We start from the raw sequence: 24122 nt of genomic DNA, 5'->3' as shown, positions 1-24122 counted from the left end.
CCTGCTTGCTCAGGAGCAAACCAACCACTGTGGAGTCTGTTCCCTCAAGAGCTGCAGTCTCTTGACACAGGGACAACTCTGATCTTCCACCCTCCTGTGTCTGCCTCAAAGCCAACAGTGCTTTGTGACATCACTGGCACTAGGCAACGTCACAACAGAAGGCAGCCCTGTGTTCTAAGGCCAAGTCCGACATGAGCGGGAGCAGGTTTTGCTCCTCTGCATGAGGGAAAACATCCTCCAACACCAGACCGTATCCTCCCATCAGAGGTGGCAGCTCTCTGCATTCCCACTTGCATTCCCACTTTGCACCAGGACAGCTAGGACCTCTGGCTCTGTACCCTGAGCATGCTTTGCGATACCCAAACTCTGGGTATTAATTGCTACAGAGCTGCACAATGACAACATTACCATCATTGTCACAGGGCCTCAGTTCACAGCAGCTACAAAGGCCCTTTGGAAAGGCTCCCAGGCATGTTGCTTTCTCTGAAGAGGACCTGCTGCTGACCTGTGCCCAGTGTTAGCAGCAGAGCCTTCCGGCCACCAATGTTTCTGTGCCACCACAGCACCAGGGCCCTGGCTCCATCAATAAAGCTGAAATGATCACACCAGGGGTATGTGTTTTCCTGGTGTCCCTGTGAGCTGGCTGCATGTCCCCTGGTGTCGTGCCCCATGGGTGGGTGCCTCTGTCTGTTGGGGGGGGGGGGGGGGGGGGATTTGTCCCCAGCAACCATCTCCAGGGATGAAGATGCCACAGCCTGCTTGCTCCTGTGCTGGATGTGAGCCCCAGCTCTACATCCCAGCCCACCTCCACATTCCTTCCTGTACAACCAGCTCATGCTCCAGAAGGGCTCACGTCAACTGCGGGTTATTTTCACACATGGGCACTCTGAGGTACCTTCCTGCCCATGATTTCAATGCAGAAACATCACTCGGAACAGGCCACTGTATTTTGGGGGCACATTTCCTATCCCAGCTTTGGCCCTTCCCTCTTCTTTTTGTCTTCAGAGAGCTCCCCTAGGCGTGGGGGTGCGAGGAGCTCATTCACGCTCCCCAGCTGCGCTCTGTGACAGCGGAAAGGGGAGGAATGCCGCTGGCTCGCTGGCTCCAGGGCCCGCAGTGCCACTCGCAGCATCCAGTCCACCCGGTCAGTGCCAAAAGCCGCCGCCTTAGGGCCGGAACCCGCCTCGTCCTCAGGCCGCGGCCCTGCCTGGGGGCCGCAGCTCCCCGCTGAAGGCCCGAACCCGGAAGCCCAGCTCGTTGCCTGGCAACGCCCTCCCAGGTGCCTGTCAGGGCGCCCGCTACAGACAGTCACCGTTGAGGAGGTGGGCAAGGCGGGCGCTGAGAGGAAACAGCGCCTCAGCCAAGGGCGGGCTATAGCGGAACCGGCGAGCCTCCCACACTTGTTGCCAGGAGGTAGCCCTGGGCCCGCTGTCGCTCCGGTCGCAGTCTATCCTGGAGCTGAGAGGAGCCTCCAGTGGGCAGGAGTTTGCAGGAGGCCCGATGGACCCTCGAGCTGTATTTTGGGATCTCTCTGGGCTGTTTTTGGTCTCCTGAAGGCCATTTCTGGGGCCCATGGAAAAGCTTTTTGGGCCCCGGGGGGATTTTGATGCATCTCATGGGATTATTTGAATGTCAGAAGGATTCTGGGGTCCCTGAGGCCCACTTTTGAGTCTCTGGAGGCCATTTGGACTTCTTCTGGGGCCAGTCTGGGGTCCCGGAGGCCATTTAAGGATCTCTAGGGGGGAGTTTTGGAAGGCCCCTCTGCCCTGTTTGGAGATCTCTGGGGAGTGTGGGATTCCTGGGGAGTTTTAGGGTTGCTGGGGGCCTGTCTGGGGGCGTTGAGCTGTTCTGGGGGATCTGCAAGGGGTATTATCATAGAGTAGTTAGGGTTGGAAAGGGCCTTAAGCTCATCCAGTTCTATTCCCCTGAAAACAGGGACATCTCTCACTAGACCGTGTCACCCACAGCTCTGTCCAACCTGGTCTTGAATACAGCCAGGGATGGGGCATTTACCACTTCTCTGGGGCAACCTGAGGGTCCCTGGTGCCATTTTTGGTCCGCAGATGTCATTGTGGAGGCCCTGGGGTGATTCTGGGATCCATGGGCTGTATTTTGGCATTCTGCAGGGGTTCTTTTGGCATCAAAAAGATTTGGGGGGATCCCTGGGTGTAAATCTGGGGGACCCTAAGGCCCATCTGGGGGGGTCCCTGGGCCATTTTGGGTCCCCAAAGGGCATTTTAGTAGAGCTTGAGCTGGCATTTGGAGGTCCCTGGACTATATTTTGGGCGCCCAGGGACTATTTTGGGGTCAGACAGATTTAGGGAGTCTTTAAGGGTAAATGTTGGGGTTCCCTCTTGCCTGTTTGGAGTCCTTGGAAGCCTTTTTTTTCCTTGAACTGCACACACATTCAGTGTGTTTAACCCCCCCAAACTAATGTGTCTGTAGGAAATGGTTCTTAGTCGTTTTTTCCATCACCTCTCCCTCCAGGGAAATCTCCCATAAGCTTGTGGCTGGAGAGAAGGACCTGAGTTCTCTTATCCCTTAGCATGAGAGGCAAAACATTCAATGACAATCACAGAACTTTATTATCACAGGCAGAACACTCAATGACAACCAAGGAGCTTTGTTGTCGGCTCAGAGTGCCACCTTCCCCTCCTTGCTGGCAGGATCACCGTGCACCCTGAACCGATATACGCAGGTGTAGTCCGGGTGGCCCCAGTTGCTCAGCACTCGCAGCAGGATGTAATTCACAGACCCAGAGATCTCATTCTGAAAGGAGGAGAAGAGATGAGTTGTCTTTTCCTCTCTGGCATTCAACTACTGACCTAGCACTGCAGCAATGGACTTGTTCAACACCTGACTGCCCTGGGAGGGTTGTGGCCGAGACATTCTTCCACCGCTCTACCTCATTGGGCCAAAAGAACAGGAAAGGAACAAGCATCTCCCTGAAATTGTAGTGAACGGATTGGCAAATACTTCTAGCCTACCTCAGGGCACATGCTTCCCCTGTCAGAAGACCCAGCGGTGTCCCTATCATGTCTCAATGCCTTCTCTAGAAGGCCATGGCACAGAACGGCCTCCCTGTCTAGCTGGCCTGGACACTAGAAACAACAGCATCCTCAGAAAGCCCCGTATTTCTAGTCTTTAATGAGCAGGCCAGTAGCAGTGTTTCCTGAGTGGATGTGGCCACGTGTAGGCACTTGGAGTCCAGACAGCCAAGCTGATTTCAGCTTCAGCAGTGGTGGTTGTCAGCACTGAAGCGTAAACCCAAAAGGGAAGGAGAACGGCATTCCAGGCGTATGCCATTTAGGAGGTTAAAGCAGAAGGAGGGACAGCACGGCACACAGCATTCTCCAGGAGAACGTTGCTTCCAGCCCTTGGGCACGGGAGCTTCTCCCCAGCAAGCAGCATTTCTCCCCCTCTCCTTTCCTCCCATCCCTTCTCCGTTCTCCTCCCTCTTTGTCCCCCTACCTTTAGCTGAAAGGTCTGAGTGGGATTCAGTGGTGCCAGGAAAACAAACAGTCCCAGGAGCTGCTCCTCCTGGTCTTCCGTCACCGCCTAGGGAACGATGGGGTGGAGAAAACATGAGTGCCCTGGTCCACCATGGCAAGACTGAACCTCTGGTGGTGAAGTCCTGATTTATTTCATCTACATAGCCCAAGGAAGATAATCACAGGGAAAAGACGAGAAGCTGAAGCTAGCCAGGGTGCTGCCACACTTGCCTACTTAACGAGTGTAGGCTGTCAGAAAAGGAGCAGACATTCCCAGGGTAATGATCCCTGAGGATCACCAATGCTCACTGGCATTGGGAGCCAGGAAGGTCCAAGGGGCAGACACTGTGCCAGCTCATTTTCCCTGTGGCTCCTGGAGCACGGTCTTGGCCCAGAAGCCTCCTTTTGTGTGGTATATTGGACAAAAGAGGAGTCCAATGGAAAGGGAGCAACTCCAAGGAGCCTGGTTCTTCTGCAAGGCAAGAGGGAGCCGCAGGCCTCTGGGTTCTGACCCGTATTTACCCCCTGCTTAGAAATGCTGAGCAACCCTCTGCCCCCCACTCAGAGAAATCACTTACGTAGACAGCAAAGTCCTTTGGAGCACTGGAGACACCGTTTTTGAGGAGCGGTGGCCCTGAGACATGGTCCATGGTGACTGCTCTGGGAATGATTGGCACAGAGAGCTTGATGAGGACGTGTCCCTGACTTCCATGGAAGGGCCAGCAGTTTCCTGGATGATTTTCCTTCTGAAAGGAGAAGAAGAAACTGCGTTCACGTGGAGAAGAGTGCCCCGGCTTTCGTTTCTGCCATGAGCATCACGGAGTAAGAACTGATCTGGCCCACCAGCTCTGCTCTGAACTGCATCTAGTGCCTTGGGTCAGACCCTGCCAGTACCAAACAGAGCAGCAGTTGTGAGAATCCACAGGTCACAAGACCCCTTCAGCACTGTAGAAGCACTGTGAAGGCACGCAACTGGGTGTGTTCCCATGATCAGTGCCAGGAGAGCTTGCCAACACAGAGTGGGGCCCTCCAGCAGTGCAGGCCCTCAGCCATGCTGACAGTTTGCACAGGGACGAGGAAGACAAAGGCTGCAGGACCAAGGCTGCCTGCTAGCAGCTCAGATGGAGGACCTGAGGCAGTCTGGGAGAGGAAATACTCGGCAGGGAGACAGTGAGTGAGTCCATACAAGAATGTGACAGGGAAAGAAAGCTTTGAGGAGCAAAGAGAAGGGTAAAGGCAACTCTCAGCAGCATGGTTGCATTCTCCAACACCCCCCCACACACCCCCAAACCCGCCTTTCGTTTTCCTGTTTCTTGGTGCTCCTACCTCAAGAATAAGTTCAGGAGATCTCACATAATCCAGCGATAGCAGGGAAAACAACACGATTTTATATGCCGAACTCCGGTAGGATGGACTTGTGTATTCAGGAATGACAGCAGCCCCTGGAAATGAAAACATAAGCACGATCATTGAGAAGTGTCAGGAGGAATATTGCACTGTTTGCCTGAGAAATGCTGTTAAGTGCTCCTCCATCTCCTGCAGTGGGATTCCCCTCTTTCTTCCTGGCGTGATCCCTCTGGAAAGCAGAGCTGGGACTCATGAATCTGTGGTAATGTCAGCTGGAATGTCAGCTAGGCTTTCTGCTCTTTAGGTGGAGTCCAGCCGCTTCCAGAGTCTGTCAGTGGGTACGTTTTTTAGGGCACAGTGTGGCCCTCGGCTTCTTGCCCTTTCTCTCCTACCACTGAGCCCGTTCCAAGGCCCATCTTGTCAGTGTGCGCAGGAAGCACTCTGGAACCAGTCTGTGTACAACGGCACAGCACCTGACGATTTGAGGGCATAATCAGTCATCGGGACTTGGCTTTCTTCCAGCTTCTCCAAGACTTGATTGATGATCCCTTGAACAGCCTGGGGAAGAGAACAAAGGCAAGCGCCTGTTAACAGGAAAAGGAATGGGACAATCATCTCCCTTGCAAGGCCAGCCAAGGGGAAGGTGTATGAGGTTCAACTCAGCTGTGAGGAAAGCCCAGATTGCCTGGAAACCTCCCAGGCTTGCTCTACACTGAGAAAGGTATAAGTACAGCAACTGGGACTCCCATCACGGTGCTCTCTTCCCCCATACAGAAGTGTGGAGCGAGAGGAAAGGAGGTGTGGCCATGCACAGCACTTGTTCCAGCCACACCAGCCTTTTGGCTAGCCAGGACAGGGAACTGTAGAAAGATAAAGTCTGGAGGGAGGAAAGAAACCTCTGAGTAGAGCCTTCTGCAGCATGCCCTTACCAATCCAGAAAAGCCTGGGAGCTTAGACTGCTTCAAGGCTTCATGGAGAGCACGCTCGGTGACATCCCTTGTGATGTAATGCTGGTGATAAAACTCTTGCTGGAGCATCTGGAGCTGTTCTTTGGGGATCTGGGCTCTACTCAGTGCTTCTCCTATTTCATTCGCTGCTGGCCTAGGAAAGCGAGAAACAAGAGACTGTCACTCTTGTGGCTGGCCTCTCGAACACCATGGGGGTGTGAGCAAGGTAAGAAGCCTGGCTCTGAACGACTGGCAGGGCAATCATGTCTTAAGCAGTCGGGAGAGCTTGGTCCAAAGTGCTTAGAGTTTCAGGCTGAGAAGCAGCTTCCTGGCTGCCCGGGAACATTTGGGGAAACGGAGGAACATCTCCAGTGTGCCCAAAGCCGCCACGTTCCCTACTACATGTGCCAATGTCTTATCAAAGCCAGGCAAGAGCAGATCTGAAGGGGAGCAGGTGGTATTCCCTATAGAAAATACTAACTAGAACAACTCAGACATGAACATGGAAAGCTGCAAGACACACAGGGAGCAAGGGAGGGTGGCTGCTGCTGCCAGATGGTTCCTCTCCACAGCATCTCTCTCCCCTGCTTTGCTGTAAGCAGACCAGGCCAAGCAAAAGGGTGACGGATGGGTGGCCCCAGTCCTCTAGTGGATGTGGGGAGCTATAGGTGACCATTTGACAGACAGGAAGAAAGGGCAATGGGAGAAGGTCAGGAAGCTATGCTAGGTGAAGTCTCTGTGAGGCAGGACAGAAACGATGTCCTGCTGAGGCCCAGGGGCAGAGCTCCTCTAAATCACCCTCAAGTCGAGAGGAAATAACCTGTACCTCCACGTCTCCTCGTCGCATCCAGAGAGGACGAAAGGCGCCTGGAACAACAATGAAGGGAACAGTCATCACAAACCGCAACAGACCAGTGTTTTGCTGGAACCTATGCAAGCCCAAATCTGCATAATAATTCTTTTTATCAGCCGTGTGCAGTGCCACTGGCTGTGGAGACACTGATATTCGGTACAGCTGACCTTCACCCGAATGACCTGCCAGGATGCCAACTGTCCCCAACCCTAGCCACAGTGTTTTACTGTGTGGTACGTTACGTCCTGGTAGAACCAGTCTCGATCTGAAGAAACCTGAATGTCACCTGCTGTTCGGGGGGGGAGGAGGTGAAGGCCTGGCATCCTGCTGCAGCCTTCCAGAGGCCTTCTTCACCCAGCAGTCCCACGTGGTGAACGCCTGTTAAGACACACAGCAAAACTCTCCTTACGCTTTGAACTTGGTCTGAGGCTGGGTTATGCATCGGCTTCCCTTTCCCTGGCTCTCCCAGCTGCCACAGTTGTTTCTCCTCTTGTAGTCTTTGAGAAAGGTTGTGAAAGAGGGCTTCACAGCACACAGATATTCCTTCCCATGGAACATGCTCCTTGTCCCGCAGAAGCTTTTCAGCTCCTGGGGACAGGGGAGGATAGCCACTGCCCCTCCATCGCCTTAAGAGAACTGGCTGAGCCCTTCCTTGCCTCCACAGCCATTCCTCTGAAGCAGGGGGAACTGGCACACCTCTCTCACTTCTTCCTACTCTTTGCTGGGCTACTCCGGTCAGAGCACATGGAGCCCTATCTCCTAAGGCACCATGCTCAGGTCCCAGTTCCACCAAGACTCACCGAACAAGAGCAGACTGATGAGCAGCACCAGGGTCACTGCCTTCAGAGCCTTCATTCTCCTACGCAGCAGCACCAGGGTCACTGCCTTCAGAGCCTTCATTTTCCTATGGAGCAGCAAAGAGGAAAAGGATAGTGAAGCTGGTGGCACCCATGCAGTTCAGCAGCAGACCTGAGAGCAGCAGTAGGGATGGCAGGTCTTGAACCTAGCTCACGGCATGCACTTCATTAAAAATAAACAGTCCTCTTATGTTTTTCCAAGAACCAGGGAAGCTCAGGCTCATAACCCATTCTGCAGAGGCTTCAAACATACCTTTTCAAAACTTGGCCCCACCGTGAGACTCTCTCTTTCTGCACTGAGGTGCAGACAACAGGCATCCTGCTTGCTCAGGAGCAAACCAACCACTGTGGAGTCTGTTCCCTCAAGAGCTGCAGTCTCTTGACACAGGGACAACTCTGATCTTCCACCCTCCTGTGTCTGCCTCAAAGCCAACAGTGCTTTGTGACATCACTGGCACTAGGCAACGTCACAACAGAAGGCAGCCCTGTGTTCTAAGGCCAAGTCCGACATGAGCGGGAGCAGGTTTTGCTCCTCTGCATGAGGGAAAACATCCTCCAACACCAGACCGTATCCTCCCATCAGAGGTGGCAGCTCTCTGCATTCCCACTTGCATTCCCACTTTGCACCAGGACAGCTAGGACCTCTGGCTCTGTACCCTGAGCATGCTTTGCGATACCCAAACTCTGGGTATTAATTGCTACAGAGCTGCACAATGACAACATTACCATCATTGTCACAGGGCCTCAGTTCACAGCAGCTACAAAGGCCCTTTGGAAAGGCTCCCAGGCATGTTGCTTTCTCTGAAGAGGACCTGCTGCTGACCTGTGCCCAGTGTTAGCAGCAGAGCCTTCCGGCCACCAATGTTTCTGTGCCACCACAGCACCAGGGCCCTGGCTCCATCAATAAAGCTGAAATGATCACACCAGGGGTATGTGTTTTCCTGGTGTCCCTGTGAGCTGGCTGCATGTCCCCTGGTGTCGTGCCCCATGGGTGGGTGCCTCTGTCTGTTGGGGGGGGGGGGGGGGGGGGGATTTGTCCCCAGCAACCATCTCCAGGGATGAAGATGCCACAGCCTGCTTGCTCCTGTGCTGGATGTGAGCCCCAGCTCTACATCCCAGCCCACCTCCACATTCCTTCCTGTACAACCAGCTCATGCTCCAGAAGGGCTCACGTCAACTGCGGGTTATTTTCACACATGGGCACTCTGAGGTACCTTCCTGCCCATGATTTCAATGCAGAAACATCACTCGGAACAGGCCACTGTATTTTGGGGGCACATTTCCTATCCCAGCTTTGGCCCTTCCCTCTTCTTTTTGTCTTCAGAGAGCTCCCCTAGGCGTGGGGGTGCGAGGAGCTCATTCACGCTCCCCAGCTGCGCTCTGTGACAGCGGAAAGGGGAGGAATGCCGCTGGCTCGCTGGCTCCAGGGCCCGCAGTGCCACTCGCAGCATCCAGTCCACCCGGTCAGTGCCAAAAGCCGCCGCCTTAGGGCCGGAACCCGCCTCGTCCTCAGGCCGCGGCCCTGCCTGGGGGCCGCAGCTCCCCGCTGAAGGCCCGAACCCGGAAGCCCAGCTCGTTGCCTGGCAACGCCCTCCCAGGTGCCTGTCAGGGCGCCCGCTACAGACAGTCACCGTTGAGGAGGTGGGCAAGGCGGGCGCTGAGAGGAAACAGCGCCTCAGCCAAGGGCGGGCTATAGCGGAACCGGCGAGCCTCCCACACTTGTTGCCAGGAGGTAGCCCTGGGCCCGCTGTCGCTCCGGTCGCAGTCTATCCTGGAGCTGAGAGGAGCCTCCAGTGGGCAGGAGTTTGCAGGAGGCCCGATGGACCCTCGAGCTGTATTTTGGGATCTCTCTGGGCTGTTTTTGGTCTCCTGAAGGCCATTTCTGGGGCCCATGGAAAAGCTTTTTGGGCCCCGGGGGGATTTTGATGCATCTCATGGGATTATTTGAATGTCAGAAGGATTCTGGGGTCCCTGAGGCCCACTTTTGAGTCTCTGGAGGCCATTTGGACTTCTTCTGGGGCCAGTCTGGGGTCCCGGAGGCCATTTAAGGATCTCTAGGGGGGAGTTTTGGAAGGCCCCTCTGCCCTGTTTGGAGATCTCTGGGGAGTGTGGGATTCCTGGGGAGTTTTAGGGTTGCTGGGGGCCTGTCTGGGGGCGTTGAGCTGTTCTGGGGGATCTGCAAGGGGTATTATCATAGAGTAGTTAGGGTTGGAAAGGGCCTTAAGCTCATCCAGTTCTATTCCCCTGAAAACAGGGACATCTCTCACTAGACCGTGTCACCCACAGCTCTGTCCAACCTGGTCTTGAATACAGCCAGGGATGGGGCATTTACCACTTCTCTGGGGCAACCTGAGGGTCCCTGGTGCCATTTTTGGTCCGCAGATGTCATTGTGGAGGCCCTGGGGTGATTCTGGGATCCATGGGCTGTATTTTGGCATTCTGCAGGGGTTCTTTTGGCATCAAAAAGATTTGGGGGGATCCCTGGGTGTAAATCTGGGGGACCCTAAGGCCCATCTGGGGGGGTCCCTGGGCCATTTTGGGTCCCCAAAGGGCATTTTAGTAGAGCTTGAGCTGGCATTTGGAGGTCCCTGGACTATATTTTGGGCGCCCAGGGACTATTTTGGGGTCAGACAGATTTAGGGAGTCTTTAAGGGTAAATGTTGGGGTTCCCTCTTGCCTGTTTGGAGTCCTTGGAAGCCTTTTTTTCCTTGAACTGCACACACATTCAGTGTGTTTAACCCCCCCAAACTAATGTGTCTGTAGGAAATGGTTCTTAGTCGTTTTTTCCATCACCTCTCCCTCCAGGGAAATCTCCCATAAGCTTGTGGCTGGAGAGAAGGACCTGAGTTCTCTTATCCCTTAGCATGAGAGGCAAAACATTCAATGACAATCACAGAACTTTATTATCACAGGCAGAACACTCAATGACAACCAAGGAGCTTTGTTGTCGGCTCAGAGTGCCACCTTCCCCTCCTTGCTGGCAGGATCACCGTGCACCCTGAACCGATATACGCAGGTGTAGTCCGGGTGGCCCCAGTTGCTCAGCACTCGCAGCAGGATGTAATTCACAGACCCAGAGATCTCATTCTGAAAGGAGGAGAAGAGATGAGTTGTCTTTTCCTCTCTGGCATTCAACTACTGACCTAGCACTGCAGCAATGGACTTGTTCAACACCTGACTGCCCTGGGAGGGTTGTGGCTGAGACATTCTTCCACCGCTCTACCTCATTGGGCCAAAAGAACAGGAAAGGAACAAGCATCTCCCTGAAATTGTAGTGAACGGATTGGCAAATACTTCTAGCCTACCTCAGGGCACATGCTTCCCCTGTCAGAAGACCCAGCGGTGTCCCTATCATGTCTCAATGCCTTCTCTAGAAGGCCATGGCACAGAACGGCCTCCCTGTCTAGCTGGCCTGGACACTAGAAACAACAGCATCCTCAGAAAGCCCCGTATTTCTAGTCTTTAATGAGCAGGCCAGTAGCAGTGTTTCCTGAGTGGATGTGGCCACGTGTAGGCACTTGGAGTCCAGACAGCCAAGCTGATTTCAGCTTCAGCAGTGGTGGTTGTCAGCACTGAAGCGTAAACCCAAAAGGGAAGGAGAATGGCATTCCAGGCGTATGCCATTTAGGAGGTTAAAGCAGAAGGAGGGACAGCACGGCACACAGCATTCTCCAGGAGAATGTTGCTTCCAGCCCTTGGGCACGGGAGCTTCTCCCCAGCAAGCAGCATTTCTCCCCCTCTCCTTTCCTCCCATCCCTTCTCCGTTCTCCTCCCTCTTTGTCCCCCTACCTTTAGCTGAAAGGTCTGAGTGGGATTCAGTGGTGCCAGGAAAACAAACAGTCCCAGGAGCTGCTCCTCCTGGTCTTCCGTCACCGCCTAGGGAACGATGGGGTGGAGAAAACATGAGTGCCCTGGTCCACCATGGCAAGACTGAACCTCTGGTGGTGAAGTCCTGATTTATTTCATCTACATAGCCCAAGGAAGATAATCACAGGGAAAAGACGAGAAGCTGAAGCTAGCCAGGGTGCTGCCACACTTGCCTACTTAACGAGTGTAGGCTGTCAGAAAAGGAGCAGACATTCCCAGGGTAATGATCCCTGAGGATCACCAATGCTCACTGGCATTGGGAGCCAGGAAGGTCCAAGGGGCAGACACTGTGCCAGCTCATTTTCCCTGTGGCTCCTGGAGCACGGTCTTGGCCCAGAAGCCTCCTTTTGTGTGGTATATTGGACAAAAGAGGAGTCCAATGGAAAGGGAGCAACTCCAAGGAGCCTGGTTCTTCTGCAAGGCAAGAGGGAGCCGCAGGCCTCTGGGTTCTGACCCGTATTTACCCCCTGCTTAGAAATGCTGAGCAACCCTCTGCCCCCCACTCAGAGAAATCACTTACGTAGACAGCAAAGTCCTTTGGAGCACTGGAGACACCGTTTTTGAGGAGCGGTGGCCCTGAGACATGGTCCATGGTGACTGCTCTGGGAATGATTGGCACAGAGAGCTTGATGAGGACGTGTCCCTGACTTCCATGGAAGGGCCAGCAGTTTCCTGGATGATTTTCCTTCTGAAAGGAGAAGAAGAAACTGCGTTCACGTGGAGAAGAGTGCCCCGGCTTTCGTTTCTGCCATGAGCATCACGGAGTAAGAACTGATCTGGCCCACCAGCTCTGCTCTGAACTGCATCTAGTGCCTTGGGTCAGACCCTGCCAGTACCAAACAGAGCAGCAGTTGTGAGAATCCACAGGTCACAAGACCCCTTCAGCACTGTAGAAGCACTGTGAAGGCACGCAACTGGGTGTGTTCCCATGATCAGTGCCAGGAGAGCTTGCCAACACAGAGTGGGGCCCTCCAGCAGTGCAGGCCCTCAGCCATGCTGACAGTTTGCACAGGGACGAGGAAGACAAAGGCTGCAGGACCAAGGCTGCCTGCTAGCAGCTCAGATGGAGGACCTGAGGCAGTCTGGGAGAGGAAATACTCGGCAGGGAGACAGTGAGTGAGTCCATACAAGAATGTGACAGGGAAAGAAAGCTTTGAGGAGCAAAGAGAAGGGTAAAGGCAACTCTCAGCAGCATGGTTGCATTCTCCAACACCCCCCCACACACCCCCAAACCCGCCTTTCGTTTTCCTGTTTCTTGGTGCTCCTACCTCAAGAATAAGTTCAGGAGATCTCACATAATCCAGCGATAGCAGGGAAAACAACACGATTTTATATGCCGAACTCCGGTAGGATGGACTTGTGTATTCAGGAATGACAGCAGCCCCTGGAAATGAAAACATAAGCACGATCATTGAGCAGTGTCAGGAGGAATATTGCACTGTTCGCCTGAGAAATGCTGTTAAGTGCTCCTCCATCTCCTGCAGTGGGATTCCCCTCTTTCTTCCTGGCGTGATCCCTCTGGAAAGCAGAGCTGGGACTCATGAACCTATGGTAATGTCAGCTGGAATGTCAGCTAGGCTTTCTGCTCTTTAGGTGGAGTCCAGCCGCTTCCAGAGTCTGTCAGTGGGTACGTTTTTTAGGGCACAGTGTGGCCCTCGGCTTCTTGCCCTTTCTCTCCTACCACTGAGCCCGTTCCAAGGCCCATCTTGTCAGTGTGCGCAGGAAGCACTCTGGAACCAGTCTGTGTACAACGGCACAGCACCTGACGATTTGAGGGCATAATCAGTCATCGGGACTTGGCTTTCTTCCAGCTTCTCCAAGACTTGATTGATGATCCCTTGAACAGCCTGGGGAAGAGAACAAAGGCAAGCGCCTGTTAACAGGAAAAGGAATGGGACAATCATCTCCCTTGCAAGGCCAGCCAAGGGGAAGGTGTATGAGGTTCAACTCAGCTGTGAGGAAAGCCCAGATTGCCTGGAAACCTCCCAGGCTTGCTCTACACTGAGAAAGGTATAAGTACAGCAACTGGGACTCCCATCACGGTGCTCTCTTCCCCCATACAGAAGTGTGGAGCGAGAGGAAAGGAGGTGTGGCCATGCACAGCACTTGTTCCAGCCACACCAGCCTTTTGGCTAGCCAGGACAGGGAACTGTAGAAAGATAAAGTCTGGAGGGAGGAAAGAAACCTCTGAGTAGAGCCTTCTGCAGCATGCCCTTACCAATCCAGAAAAGCCTGGGAGCTTAGACTGCTTCAAGGCTTCATGGAGAGCACGCTCGGTGACATCCCTTGTGATGTAATGCTGGTGATAAAACTCTTGCTGGAGCATCTGGAGCTGTTCTTTGGGGATCTGGGCTCTACTCAGTGCTTCTCCTATTTCATTCGCTGCTGGCCTAGGAAAGCGAGAAACAAGAGACTGTCACTCTTGTGGCTGGCCTCTCGAACACCATGGGGGTGTGAGCAAGGTAAGAAGCCTGGCTCTGAACGACTGGCAGGGCAATCATGTCTTAAGCAGTCGGGAGAGCTTGGTCCAAAGTGCTTAGAGTTTCAGGCTGAGAAGCAGCTTCCTGGCTGCCCGGGAACATTTGGGGAAACTGAGGAACATCTCCAGTGTGCCCAAAGCCGCCACGTTCCCTACTCCATGTGCCAATGTCTTATCAAAGCCAGGCAAGAGCAGATCTGAAGGGGAGCAGGTGGTATTCCCTATAGAAAATACTAACTAGAACAACTCAGACATGAACATGGAAAGCTGCAAGACACACAGGGAGCAAGGGAGGGTGGCTGCTGCTGCCAGATGGTTCCTCTCCACAGCATCTCTCTCCCCTGCTTTGCTGTAAGCAGACCAGGCCAAGCAAAAGGGTGACGGATGGGTGGCCCCAGTCCTCTAGTGGATGTGGGGAGCTATAGGTGACCATTTGACAGACAGGAAGAAAGGGCAATGGGAGAAGGTCAGGAAGCTGTGCTAGGTGAGGTCTCTGTGAGGCAGGACAGAAACGATGTCCTGCTGAGGCCCAGGGGCAGAGCTCCTCTAAATCACCCTCAAGTCGAGAGGAAATAACCTGTACCTCCACGTCTCCTCGTCGCATCCAGAGAGGACGGAAGGCGCCTGGAACAACAATGAAGGGAACAGTCATCACAAACCGCAACAGACCAGTGATTTGCTGGAACCTAAGCAAGCCCAAATCTGCATAATAATTCTTTTTATCAGCCGTGTGCAGTGCCACTGGCTGTGGAGACACTGATATTCGGTACAGCTGACCTTCACCCGAATGACCTGCCAGGATGCCAACTGTCCCCAACCCTAGCCACAGTGTTTTACTGTGTGGTACGTTACGTCCTGGTAGAACCAGTCTCGATCTGAAGAAACCTGAATGACACCTGCTGTTCGGGGGGGGAGGAGGTGAAGGCCTGGCATCCTGCTGCAGCCTTCCAGAGGCCTTCTTCACCCAGCAGTCCCACGTGGTGAACGCCTGTTAAGACACACAGCAAAACTCTCCTTACGCTTTGAACTTGGTCTGAGGCTGGGTTATGCATCGGCTTCCCTTTCCCTGGCTCTCCCAGCTGCCACAGTTGTTTCTCCTCTTGTAGTCTTTGAGAAAGGTTGTGAAAGAGGGCTTCACAGCACACAGATATTCCTTCCCATGGAACATGCTCCTTGTCCCGCAGAAGCTTTTCAGCTCCTGGGGACAGGGGAGGATAGCCACTGCCCCTCCATCGCCTTAAGAGAACTGGCTGAGCCCTTCCTTGCCTCCACAGCCATTCCTCTGAAGCAGGGGGAACTGGCACACCTCTCTCACTTCTTCCTACTCTTTGCTGGGCTACTCCGGTCAGAGCACATGGAGCCCTATCTCCTAAGGCACCATGCTCAGGTCCCAGTTCCACCAAGACTCACCGAACAAGAGCAGACTGATGAGCAGCACCAGGGTCACTGCCTTCAGAGCCTTCATTCTCCTACGCAGCAGCACCAGGGTCACTGCCTTCAGAGCCTTCATTTTCCTATGGAGCAGCAAAGAGGAAAAGGATAGTGAAGCTGGTGGCACCCATGCAGTTCAGCAGCAGACCTGAGAGCAGCAGTAGGGATGGCAGGTCTTGAACCTAGCTCACGGCATGCACTTCATTAAAAATAAACAGTCCTCTTATGTTTTTCCAAGAACCAGGGAAGCTCAGGCTCATAACCCATTCTGCAGAGGCTTCAAACATACCTTTTCAAAACTTGGCCCCACCGTGAGACTCTCTCTTTCTGCACTGAGGTGCAGACAACAGGCATCCTGCTTGCTCAGGAGCAAACCAACCACTGTGGAGTCTGTTCCCTCAAGAGCTGCAGTCTCTTGACACAGGGACAACTCTGATCTTCCACCCTCCTGTGTCTGCCTCAAAGCCAACAGTGCTTTGTGACATCACTGGCACTAGGCAACGTCACAACAGAAGGCAGCCCTGTGTTCTAAGGCCAAGTCCGACATGAGCGGGAGCAGGTTTTGCTCCTCTGCATGAGGGAAAACATCCTCCAACACCAGACCGTATCCTCCCATCAGAGGTGGCAGCTCTCTGCATTCCCACTTGCATTCCCACTTTGCACCAGGACAGCTAGGACCTCTGGCTCTGTACCCTGAGCATGCTTTGCGATACCCAAACTCTGGGTATTAATTGCTACAGAGCTGCACAATGACAACATTACCATCATTGTCACAGGGCCTCAGTTCACAGCAGCTACAAAGGCCCTTTGGAAAGGCTCCCAGGCATGTTGCTTTCTCTGAAGAGGACCTGCTGCTGACCTGTGCCCAGTGTTAGCAGCAGAGCCTTCCGGCCACCAATGTTTCTGTGCCACCACAGCACCAGGGCCCTGGCTCCATCAATAAAGCTGAAATGATCACACCAGGGGTATGTGTTTTCCTGGTGTCCCTGTGAGCTGGCTGCATGTCCCCTGGTGTCGTGCCCCATGGGTGGGTGCCTCTGTCTGTTGGGGGGGGGGGGGGGGGGGGGGATTTGTCCCCAGCAACCATCTCCAGGGATGAAGATGCCACAGCCTGCTTGCTCCTGTGCTGGATGTGAGCCCCAGCTCTACATCCCAGCCCACCTCCACATTCCTTCCTGTACAACCAGCTCATGCTCCAGAAGGGCTCACGTCAACTGCGGGTTATTTTCACACATGGGCACTCTGAGGTACCTTCCTGCCCATGATTTCAATGCAGAAACATCACTCGGAACAGGCCACTGTATTTTGGGGGCACATTTCCTATCCCAGCTTTGGCCCTTCCCTCTTCTTTTTGTCTTCAGAGAGCTCCCCTAGGCGTGGGGGTGCGAGGAGCTCATTCACGCTCCCCAGCTGCGCTCTGTGACAGCGGAAAGGGGAGGAATGCCGCTGGCTCGCTGGCTCCAGGGCCCGCAGTGCCACTCGCAGCATCCAGTCCACCCGGTCAGTGCCAAAAGCCGCCGCCTTAGGGCCGGAACCCGCCTCGTCCTCAGGCCGCGGCCCTGCCTGGGGGCCGCAGCTCCCCGCTGAAGGCCCGAACCCGGAAGCCCAGCTCGTTGCCTGGCAACGCCCTCCCAGGTGCCTGTCAGGGCGCCCGCTACAGACAGTCACCGTTGAGGAGGTGGGCAAGGCGGGCGCTGAGAGGAAACAGCGCCTCAGCCAAGGGCGGGCTATAGCGGAACCGGCGAGCCTCCCACACTTGTTGCCAGGAGGTAGCCCTGGGCCCGCTGTCGCTCCGGTCGCAGTCTATCCTGGAGCTGAGAGGAGCCTCCAGTGGGCAGGAGTTTGCAGGAGGCCCGATGGACCCTCGAGCTGTATTTTGGGATCTCTCTGGGCTGTTTTTGGTCTCCTGAAGGCCATTTCTGGGGCCCATGGAAAAGCTTTTTGGGCCCCGGGGGGGATTTTGATGCATCTCATGGGATTATTTGAATGTCAGAAGGATTCTGGGGTCCCTGAGGCCCACTTTTGAGTCTCTGGAGGCCATTTGGACTTCTTCTGGGGCCAGTCTGGGGTCCCGGAGGCCATTTAAGGATCTCTAGGGGGGAGTTTTGGAAGGCCCCTCTGCCCTGTTTGGAGATCTCTGGGGAGTGTGGGATTCCTGGGGAGTTTTAGGGTTGCTGGGGGCCTGTCTGGGGGCGTTGAGCTGTTCTGGGGGATCTGCAAGGGGTATTATCATAGAGTAGTTAGGGTTGGAAAGGGCCTTAAGCTCATCCAGTTCTATTCCCCTGAAAACAGGGACATCTCTCACTAGACCGTGTCACCCACAGCTCTGTCCAACCTGGTCTTGAATACAGCCAGGGATGGGGCATTTACCACTTCTCTGGGGCAACCTGAGGGTCCCTGGTGCCATTTTTGGTCCGCAGATGTCATTGTGGAGGCCCTGGGGTGATTCTGGGATCCATGGGCTGTATTTTGGCATTCTGCAGGGGTTCTTTTGGCATCAAAAAGATTTGGGGGGATCCCTGGGTGTAAATCTGGGGGACCCTAAGGCCCATCTGGGGGGGTCCCTGGGCCATTTTGGGTCCCCAAAGGGCATTTTAGTAGAGCTTGAGCTGGCATTTGGAGGTCCCTGGACTATATTTTGGGCGCCCAGGGACTATTTTGGGGTCAGACAGATTTAGGGAGTCTTTAAGGGTAAATGTTGGGGTTCCCTCTTGCCTGTTTGGAGTCCTTGGAAGCCTTTTTTTTCCTTGAACTGCACACACATTCAGTGTGTTTAACCCCCCCAAACTAATGTGTCTGTAGGAAATGGTTCTTAGTCGTTTTTTCCATCACCTCTCCCTCCAGGGAAATCTCCCATAAGCTTGTGGCTGGAGAGAAGGACCTGAGTTCTCTTATCCCTTAGCATGAGAGGCAAAACATTCAATGACAATCACAGAACTTTATTATCACAGGCAGAACACTCAATGACAACCAAGGAGCTTTGTTGTCGGCTCAGAGTGCCACCTTCCCCTCCTTGCTGGCAGGATCACCGTGCACCCTGAACCGATATACGCAGGTGTAGTCCGGGTGGCCCCAGTTGCTCAGCACTCGCAGCAGGATGTAATTCACAGACCCAGAGATCTCATTCTGAAAGGAGGAGAAGAGATGAGTTGTCTTTTCCTCTCTGGCATTCAACTACTGACCTAGCACTGCAGCAATGGACTTGTTCAACACCTGACTGCCCTGGGAGGGTTGTGGCCGAGACATTCTTCCACCGCTCTACCTCATTGGGCCAAAAGAACAGGAAAGGAACAAGCATCTCCCTGAAATTGTAGTGAACGGATTGGCAAATACTTCTAGCCTACCTCAGGGCACATGCTTCCCCTGTCAGAAGACCCAGCGGTGTCCCTATCATGTCTCAATGCCTTCTCTAGAAGGCCATGGCACAGAACGGCCTCCCTGTCTAGCTGGCCTGGACACTAGAAACAACAGCATCCTCAGAAAGCCCCGTATTTCTAGTCTTTAATGAGCAGGCCAGTAGCAGTGTTTCCTGAGTGGATGTGGCCACGTGTAGGCACTTGGAGTCCAGACAGCCAAGCTGATTTCAGCTTCAGCAGTGGTGGTTGTCAGCACTGAAGCGTAAACCCAAAAGGGAAGGAGAATGGCATTCCAGGCGTATGCCATTTAGGAGGTTAAAGCAGAAGGAGGGACAGCACGGCACACAGCATTCTCCAGGAGAATGTTGCTTCCAGCCCTTGGGCACGGGAGCTTCTCCCCAGCAAGCAGCATTTCTCCCCCTCTCCTTTCCTCCCATCCCTTCTCCGTTCTCCTCCCTCTTTGTCCCCCTACCTTTAGCTGAAAGGTCTGAGTGGGATTCAGTGGTGCCAGGAAAACAAACAGTCCCAGGAGCTGCTCCTCCTGGTCTTCCGTCACCGCCTAGGGAACGATGGGGTGGAGAAAACATGAGTGCCCTGGTCCACCATGGCAAGACTGAACCTCTGGTGGTGAAGTCCTGATTTATTTCATCTACATAGCCCAAGGAAGATAATCACAGGGAAAAGACGAGAAGCTGAAGCTAGCCAGGGTGCTGCCACACTTGCCTACTTAACGAGTGTAGGCTGTCAGAAAAGGAGCAGACATTCCCAGGGTAATGATCCCTGAGGATCACCAATGCTCACTGGCATTGGGAGCCAGGAAGGTCCAAGGGGCAGACACTGTGCCAGCTCATTTTCCCTGTGGCTCCTGGAGCACGGTCTTGGCCCAGAAGCCTCCTTTTGTGTGGTATATTGGACAAAAGAGGAGTCCAATGGAAAGGGAGCAACTCCAAGGAGCCTGGTTCTTCTGCAAGGCAAGAGGGAGCCGCAGGCCTCTGGGTTCTGACCCGTATTTACCCCCTGCTTAGAAATGCTGAGCAACCCTCTGCCCCCCACTCAGAGAAATCACTTACGTAGACAGCAAAGTCCTTTGGAGCACTGGAGACACCGTTTTTGAGGAGCGGTGGCCCTGAGACATGGTCCATGGTGACTGCTCTGGGAATGATTGGCACAGAGAGCTTGATGAGGACGTGTCCCTGACTTCCATGGAAGGGCCAGCAGTTTCCTGGATGATTTTCCTTCTGAAAGGAGAAGAAGAAACTGCGTTCACGTGGAGAAGAGTGCCCCGGCTTTCGTTTCTGCCATGAGCATCACGGAGTAAGAACTGATCTGGCCCACCAGCTCTGCTCTGAACTGCATCTAGTGCCTTGGGTCAGACCCTGCCAGTACCAAACAGAGCAGCAGTTGTGAGAATCCACAGGTCACAAGACCCCTTCAGCACTGTAGAAGCACTGTGAAGGCACGCAACTGGGTGTGTTCCCATGATCAGTGCCAGGAGAGCTTGACAACACAGAGTGGGGCCCTCCAGCAGTGCAGGCCCTCAGCCATGCTGACAGTTTGCACAGGGACGAGGAAGACAAAGGCTGCAGGACCAAGGCTGCCTGCTAGCAGCTCAGATGGAGGACCTGAGGCAGTCTGGGAGAGGAAATACTCGGCAGGGAGACAGTGAGTGAGTCCATACAAGAATGTGACAGGGAAAGAAAGCTTTGAGGAGCAAAGAGAAGGGTAAAGGCAACTCTCAGCAGCATGGTTGCATTCTCCAACACCCCCCCACACACCCCCAAACCCGCCTTTCGTTTTCCTGTTTCTTGGTGCTCCTACCTCAAGAATAAGTTCAGGAGATCTCACATAATCCAGCGATAGCAGGGAAAACAACACGATTTTATATGCCGAACTCCGGTAGGATGGACTTGTGTATTCAGGAATGACAGCAGCCCCTGGAAATGAAAACATAAGCACGATCATTGAGCAGTGTCAGGAGGAATATTGCACTGTTCGCCTGAGAAATGCTGTTAAGTGCTCCTCCATCTCCTGCAGTGGGATTCCCCTCTTTCTTCCTGGCGTGATCCCTCTGGAAAGCAGAGCTGGGACTCATGAACCTATGGTAATGTCAGCTGGAATGTCAGCTAGGCTTTCTGCTCTTTAGGTGGAGTCCAGCCGCTTCCAGAGTCTGTCAGTGGGTACGTTTTTTAGGGCACAGTGTGGCCCTCGGCTTCTTGCCCTTTCTCTCCTACCACTGAGCCCGTTCCAAGGCCCATCTTGTCAGTGTGCGCAGGAAGCACTCTGGAACCAGTCTGTGTACAACGGCACAGCACCTGACGATTTGAGGGCATAATCAGTCATCGGGACTTGGCTTTCTTCCAGCTTCTCCAAGACTTGATTGATGATCCCTTGAACAGCCTGGGGAAGAGAACAAAGGCAAGCGCCTGTTAACAGGAAAAGGAATGGGACAATCATCTCCCTTGCAAGGCCAGCCAAGGGGAAGGTGTATGAGGTTCAACTCAGCTGTGAGGAAAGCCCAGATTGCCTGGAAACCTCCCAGGCTTGCTCTACACTGAGAAAGGTATAAGTACAGCAACTGGGACTCCCATCACGGTGCTCTCTTCCCCCATACAGAAGTGTGGAGCGAGAGGAAAGGAGGTGTGGCCATGCACAGCACTTGTTCCAGCCACACCAGCCTTTTGGCTAGCCAGGACAGGGAACTGTAGAAAGATAAAGTCTGGAGGGAGGAAAGAAACCTCTGAGTAGAGCCTTCTGCAGCATGCCCTTACCAATCCAGAAAAGCCTGGGAGCTTAGACTGCTTCAAGGCTTCATGGAGAGCACGCTCGGTGACATCCCTTGTGATGTAATGCTGGTGATAAAACTCTTGCTGGAGCATCTGGAGCTGTTCTTTGGGGATCTGGGCTCTACTCAGTGCTTCTCCTATTTCATTCGCTGCTGGCCTAGGAAAGCGAGAAACAAGAGACTGTCACTCTTGTGGCTGGCCTCTCGAACACCATGGGGGTGTGAGCAAGGTAAGAAGCCTGGCTCTGAACGACTGGCAGGGCAATCATGTCTTAAGCAGTCGGGAGAGCTTGGTCCAAAGTGCTTAGAGTTTCAGGCTGAGAAGCAGCTTCCTGGCTGCCCGGGAACATTTGGGGAAACTGAGGAACATCTCCAGTGTGCCCAAAGCCGCCACGTTCCCTACTACATGTGCCAATGTCTTATCAAAGCCAGGCAAGAGCAGATCTGAAGGGGAGCAGGTGGTATTCCCTATAGAAAATACTAACTAGAACAACTCAGACATGAACATGGAAAGCTGCAAGACACACAGGGAGCAAGGGAGGGTGGCTGCTGCTGCCAGATGGTTCCTCTCCACAGCATCTCTCTCCCCTGCTTTGCTGTAAGCAGACCAGGCCAAGCAAAAGGGTGACGGATGGGTGGCCCCAGTCCTCTAGTGGATGTGGGGAGCTATAGGTGACCATTTGACAGACAGGAAGAAAGGGCAATGGGAGAAGGTCAGGAAGCTATGCTAGGTGAAGTCTCTGTGAGGCAGGACAGAAACGATGTCCTGCTGAGGCCCAGGGGCAGAGCTCCTCTAAATCACCCTCAAGTCGAGAGGAAATAACCTGTACCTCCACGTCTCCTCGTCGCATCCAGAGAGGACGAAAGGCGCCTGGAACAACAATGAAGGGAACAGTCATCACAAACCGCAACAGACCAGTGTTTTGCTGGAACCTATGCAAGCCCAAATCTGCATAATAATTCTTTTTATCAGCCGTGTGCAGTGCCACTGGCTGTGGAGACACTGATATTCGGTACAGCTGACCTTCACCCGAATGACCTGCCAGGATGCCAACTGTCCCCAACCCTAGCCACAGTGTTTTACTGTGTGGTACGTTACGTCCTGGTAGAACCAGTCTCGATCTGAAGAAACCTGAATGTCACCTGCTGTTCGGGGGGGGAGGAGGTGAAGGCCTGGCATCCTGCTGCAGCCTTCCAGAGGCCTTCTTCACCCAGCAGTCCCACGTGGTGAACGCCTGTTAAGACACACAGCAAAACTCTCCTTACGCTTTGAACTTGGTCTGAGGCTGGGTTATGCATCGGCTTCCCTTTCCCTGGCTCTCCCAGCTGCCACAGTTGTTTCTCCTCTTGTAGTCTTTGAGAAAGGTTGTGAAAGAGGGCTTCACAGCACACAGATATTCCTTCCCATGGAACATGCTCCTTGTCCCGCAGAAGCTTTTCAGCTCCTGGGGACAGGGGAGGATAGCCACTGCCCCTCCATCGCCTTAAGAGAACTGGCTGAGCCCTTCCTTGCCTCCACAGCCATTCCTCTGAAGCAGGGGGAACTGGCACACCTCTCTCACTTCTTCCTACTCTTTGCTGGGCTACTCCGGTCAGAGCACATGGAGCCCTATCTCCTAAGGCACCATGCTCAGGTCCCAGTTCCACCGAGACTCACCGAACAAGAGCAGACTGATGAGCAGCACCAGGGTCACTGCCTTCAGAGCCTTCATTCTCCTACGCAGCAGCACCAGGGTCACTGCCTTCAGAGCCTTCATTTTCCTATGGAGCAGCAAAGAGGAAAAGGATAGTGAAGCTGGTGGCACCCATGCAGTTCAGCAGCAGACCTGAGAGCAGCAGTAGGGATGGCAGGTCTTGAACCTAGCTCACGGCATGCACTTCATTAAAAATAAACAGTCCTCTTATGTTTTTCCAAGAACCAGGGAAGCTCAGGCTCATAACCCATTCTGCAGAGGCTTCAAACATACCTTTTCAAAACTTGGCCCCACCGTGAGACTCTCTCTTTCTGCACTGAGGTGCAGACAACAGGCATCCTGCTTGCTCAGGAGCAAACCAACCACTGTGGAGTCTGTTCCCTCAAGAGCTGCAGTCTCTTGACACAGGGACAACTCTGATCTTCCACCCTCCTGTGTCTGCCTCAAAGCCAACAGTGCTTTGTGACATCACTGGCACTAGGCAACGTCACAACAGAAAGGCAGCCCTGTGTTCTAAGGCCAAGTCCGACATGAGCGGGAGCAGGTTTTGCTCCTCTGCATGAGGGAAAACATCCTCCAACACCAGACCGTATCCTCCCATCAGAGGTGGCAGCTCTCTGCATTCCCACTTGCATTCCCACTTTGCACCAGGACAGCTAGGACCTCTGGCTCTGTACCCTGAGCATGCTTTGCGATACCCAAACTCTGGGTATTAATTGCTACAGAGCTGCACAATGACAACATTACCATCATTGTCACAGGGCCTCAGTTCACAGCAGCTACAAAGGCCCTTTGGAAAGGCTCCCAGGCATGTTGCTTTCTCTGAAGAGGACCTGCTGCTGACCTGTGCCCAGTGTTAGCAGCAGAGCCTTCCGGCCACCAATGTTTCTGTGCCACCACAGCACCAGGGCCCTGGCTCCATCAATAAAGCTGAAATGATCACACCCGGGGTATGTGTTTTCCTGGTGTCCCTGTGAGCTGGCTGCATGGCCCCCGGTGTCGGGCCCCATGGGTGGGT

The 24122-nt window shown here is 53.9% G+C and overlaps 3 protein-coding genes across 5 annotated transcripts; all 3 read right to left on the bottom strand.

The window, feature by feature from the left end:
* Positions 1–2561: 2561 nt before the first annotated feature.
* On the bottom strand, positions 2562–5890 carry LOC117435948 (SUN domain-containing protein 3-like). Of its 2 annotated transcripts, none has more exons than XM_034060865.1 (6): positions 5768–5890; positions 5312–5396; positions 4818–4933; positions 4070–4237; positions 3472–3558; positions 2562–2769 (listed from the first exon to the last, which is right to left on the bottom strand). In XM_034060865.1, the coding sequence occupies exons 1-6, from the start codon at positions 5873–5875 to the stop codon at positions 2635–2637; spliced, it is 699 nt and encodes a 232-aa protein (XP_033916756.1). In that variant the 5' UTR covers positions 5876–5890; the 3' UTR covers positions 2562–2634. The 2 variants fall into 2 exon arrangements, with proteins under 2 accessions (XP_033916756.1, XP_033916757.1); XM_034060866.1 differs by lacking the exon at positions 5768–5890 and adding an exon at positions 5570–5594.
* Positions 5891–10374: 4484 nt separating this feature from the next.
* LOC117435935 (SUN domain-containing protein 3-like) lies at positions 10375–15626 on the bottom strand. Its single transcript, XM_034060773.1, has 10 exons — positions 15562–15626; positions 15252–15355; positions 14738–14829; positions 14425–14465; positions 13581–13752; positions 13125–13209; positions 12631–12746; positions 11883–12050; positions 11285–11371; positions 10375–10582 (listed from the first exon to the last, which is right to left on the bottom strand). Exons 1-10 carry the CDS (start codon positions 15624–15626, stop codon positions 10448–10450), a joined length of 1065 nt encoding a protein of 354 aa, XP_033916664.1. The 3' UTR covers positions 10375–10447.
* A 2564-nt stretch (positions 15627–18190) lies between these two features.
* On the bottom strand, positions 18191–21519 carry LOC117435946 (SUN domain-containing protein 3-like). 2 transcript variants are annotated; one of them, XM_034060841.1, is made up of 6 exons: positions 21397–21519; positions 20941–21025; positions 20447–20562; positions 19699–19866; positions 19101–19187; positions 18191–18398 (listed from the first exon to the last, which is right to left on the bottom strand). In XM_034060841.1, the coding sequence occupies exons 1-6, from the start codon at positions 21502–21504 to the stop codon at positions 18264–18266; spliced, it is 699 nt and encodes a 232-aa protein (XP_033916732.1). In that variant the 5' UTR covers positions 21505–21519; the 3' UTR covers positions 18191–18263. The 2 variants fall into 2 exon arrangements, with proteins under 2 accessions (XP_033916732.1, XP_033916733.1); XM_034060842.1 differs by lacking the exon at positions 21397–21519 and adding an exon at positions 21199–21223.
* Between the last annotated feature and the right edge of the window lie 2603 nt (positions 21520–24122).

The sequence above is a fragment of the Melopsittacus undulatus genome, chromosome 3 (genome assembly GCF_012275295.1).
Source record: "Melopsittacus undulatus isolate bMelUnd1 chromosome 3, bMelUnd1.mat.Z, whole genome shotgun sequence".
NCBI classification, from domain to species: Eukaryota; Metazoa; Chordata; class Aves; order Psittaciformes; family Psittaculidae; genus Melopsittacus; species Melopsittacus undulatus.
Note: the sequence above shows the minus strand (reverse complement) of the source record. Positions and strands in the feature narration are given on the sequence as shown.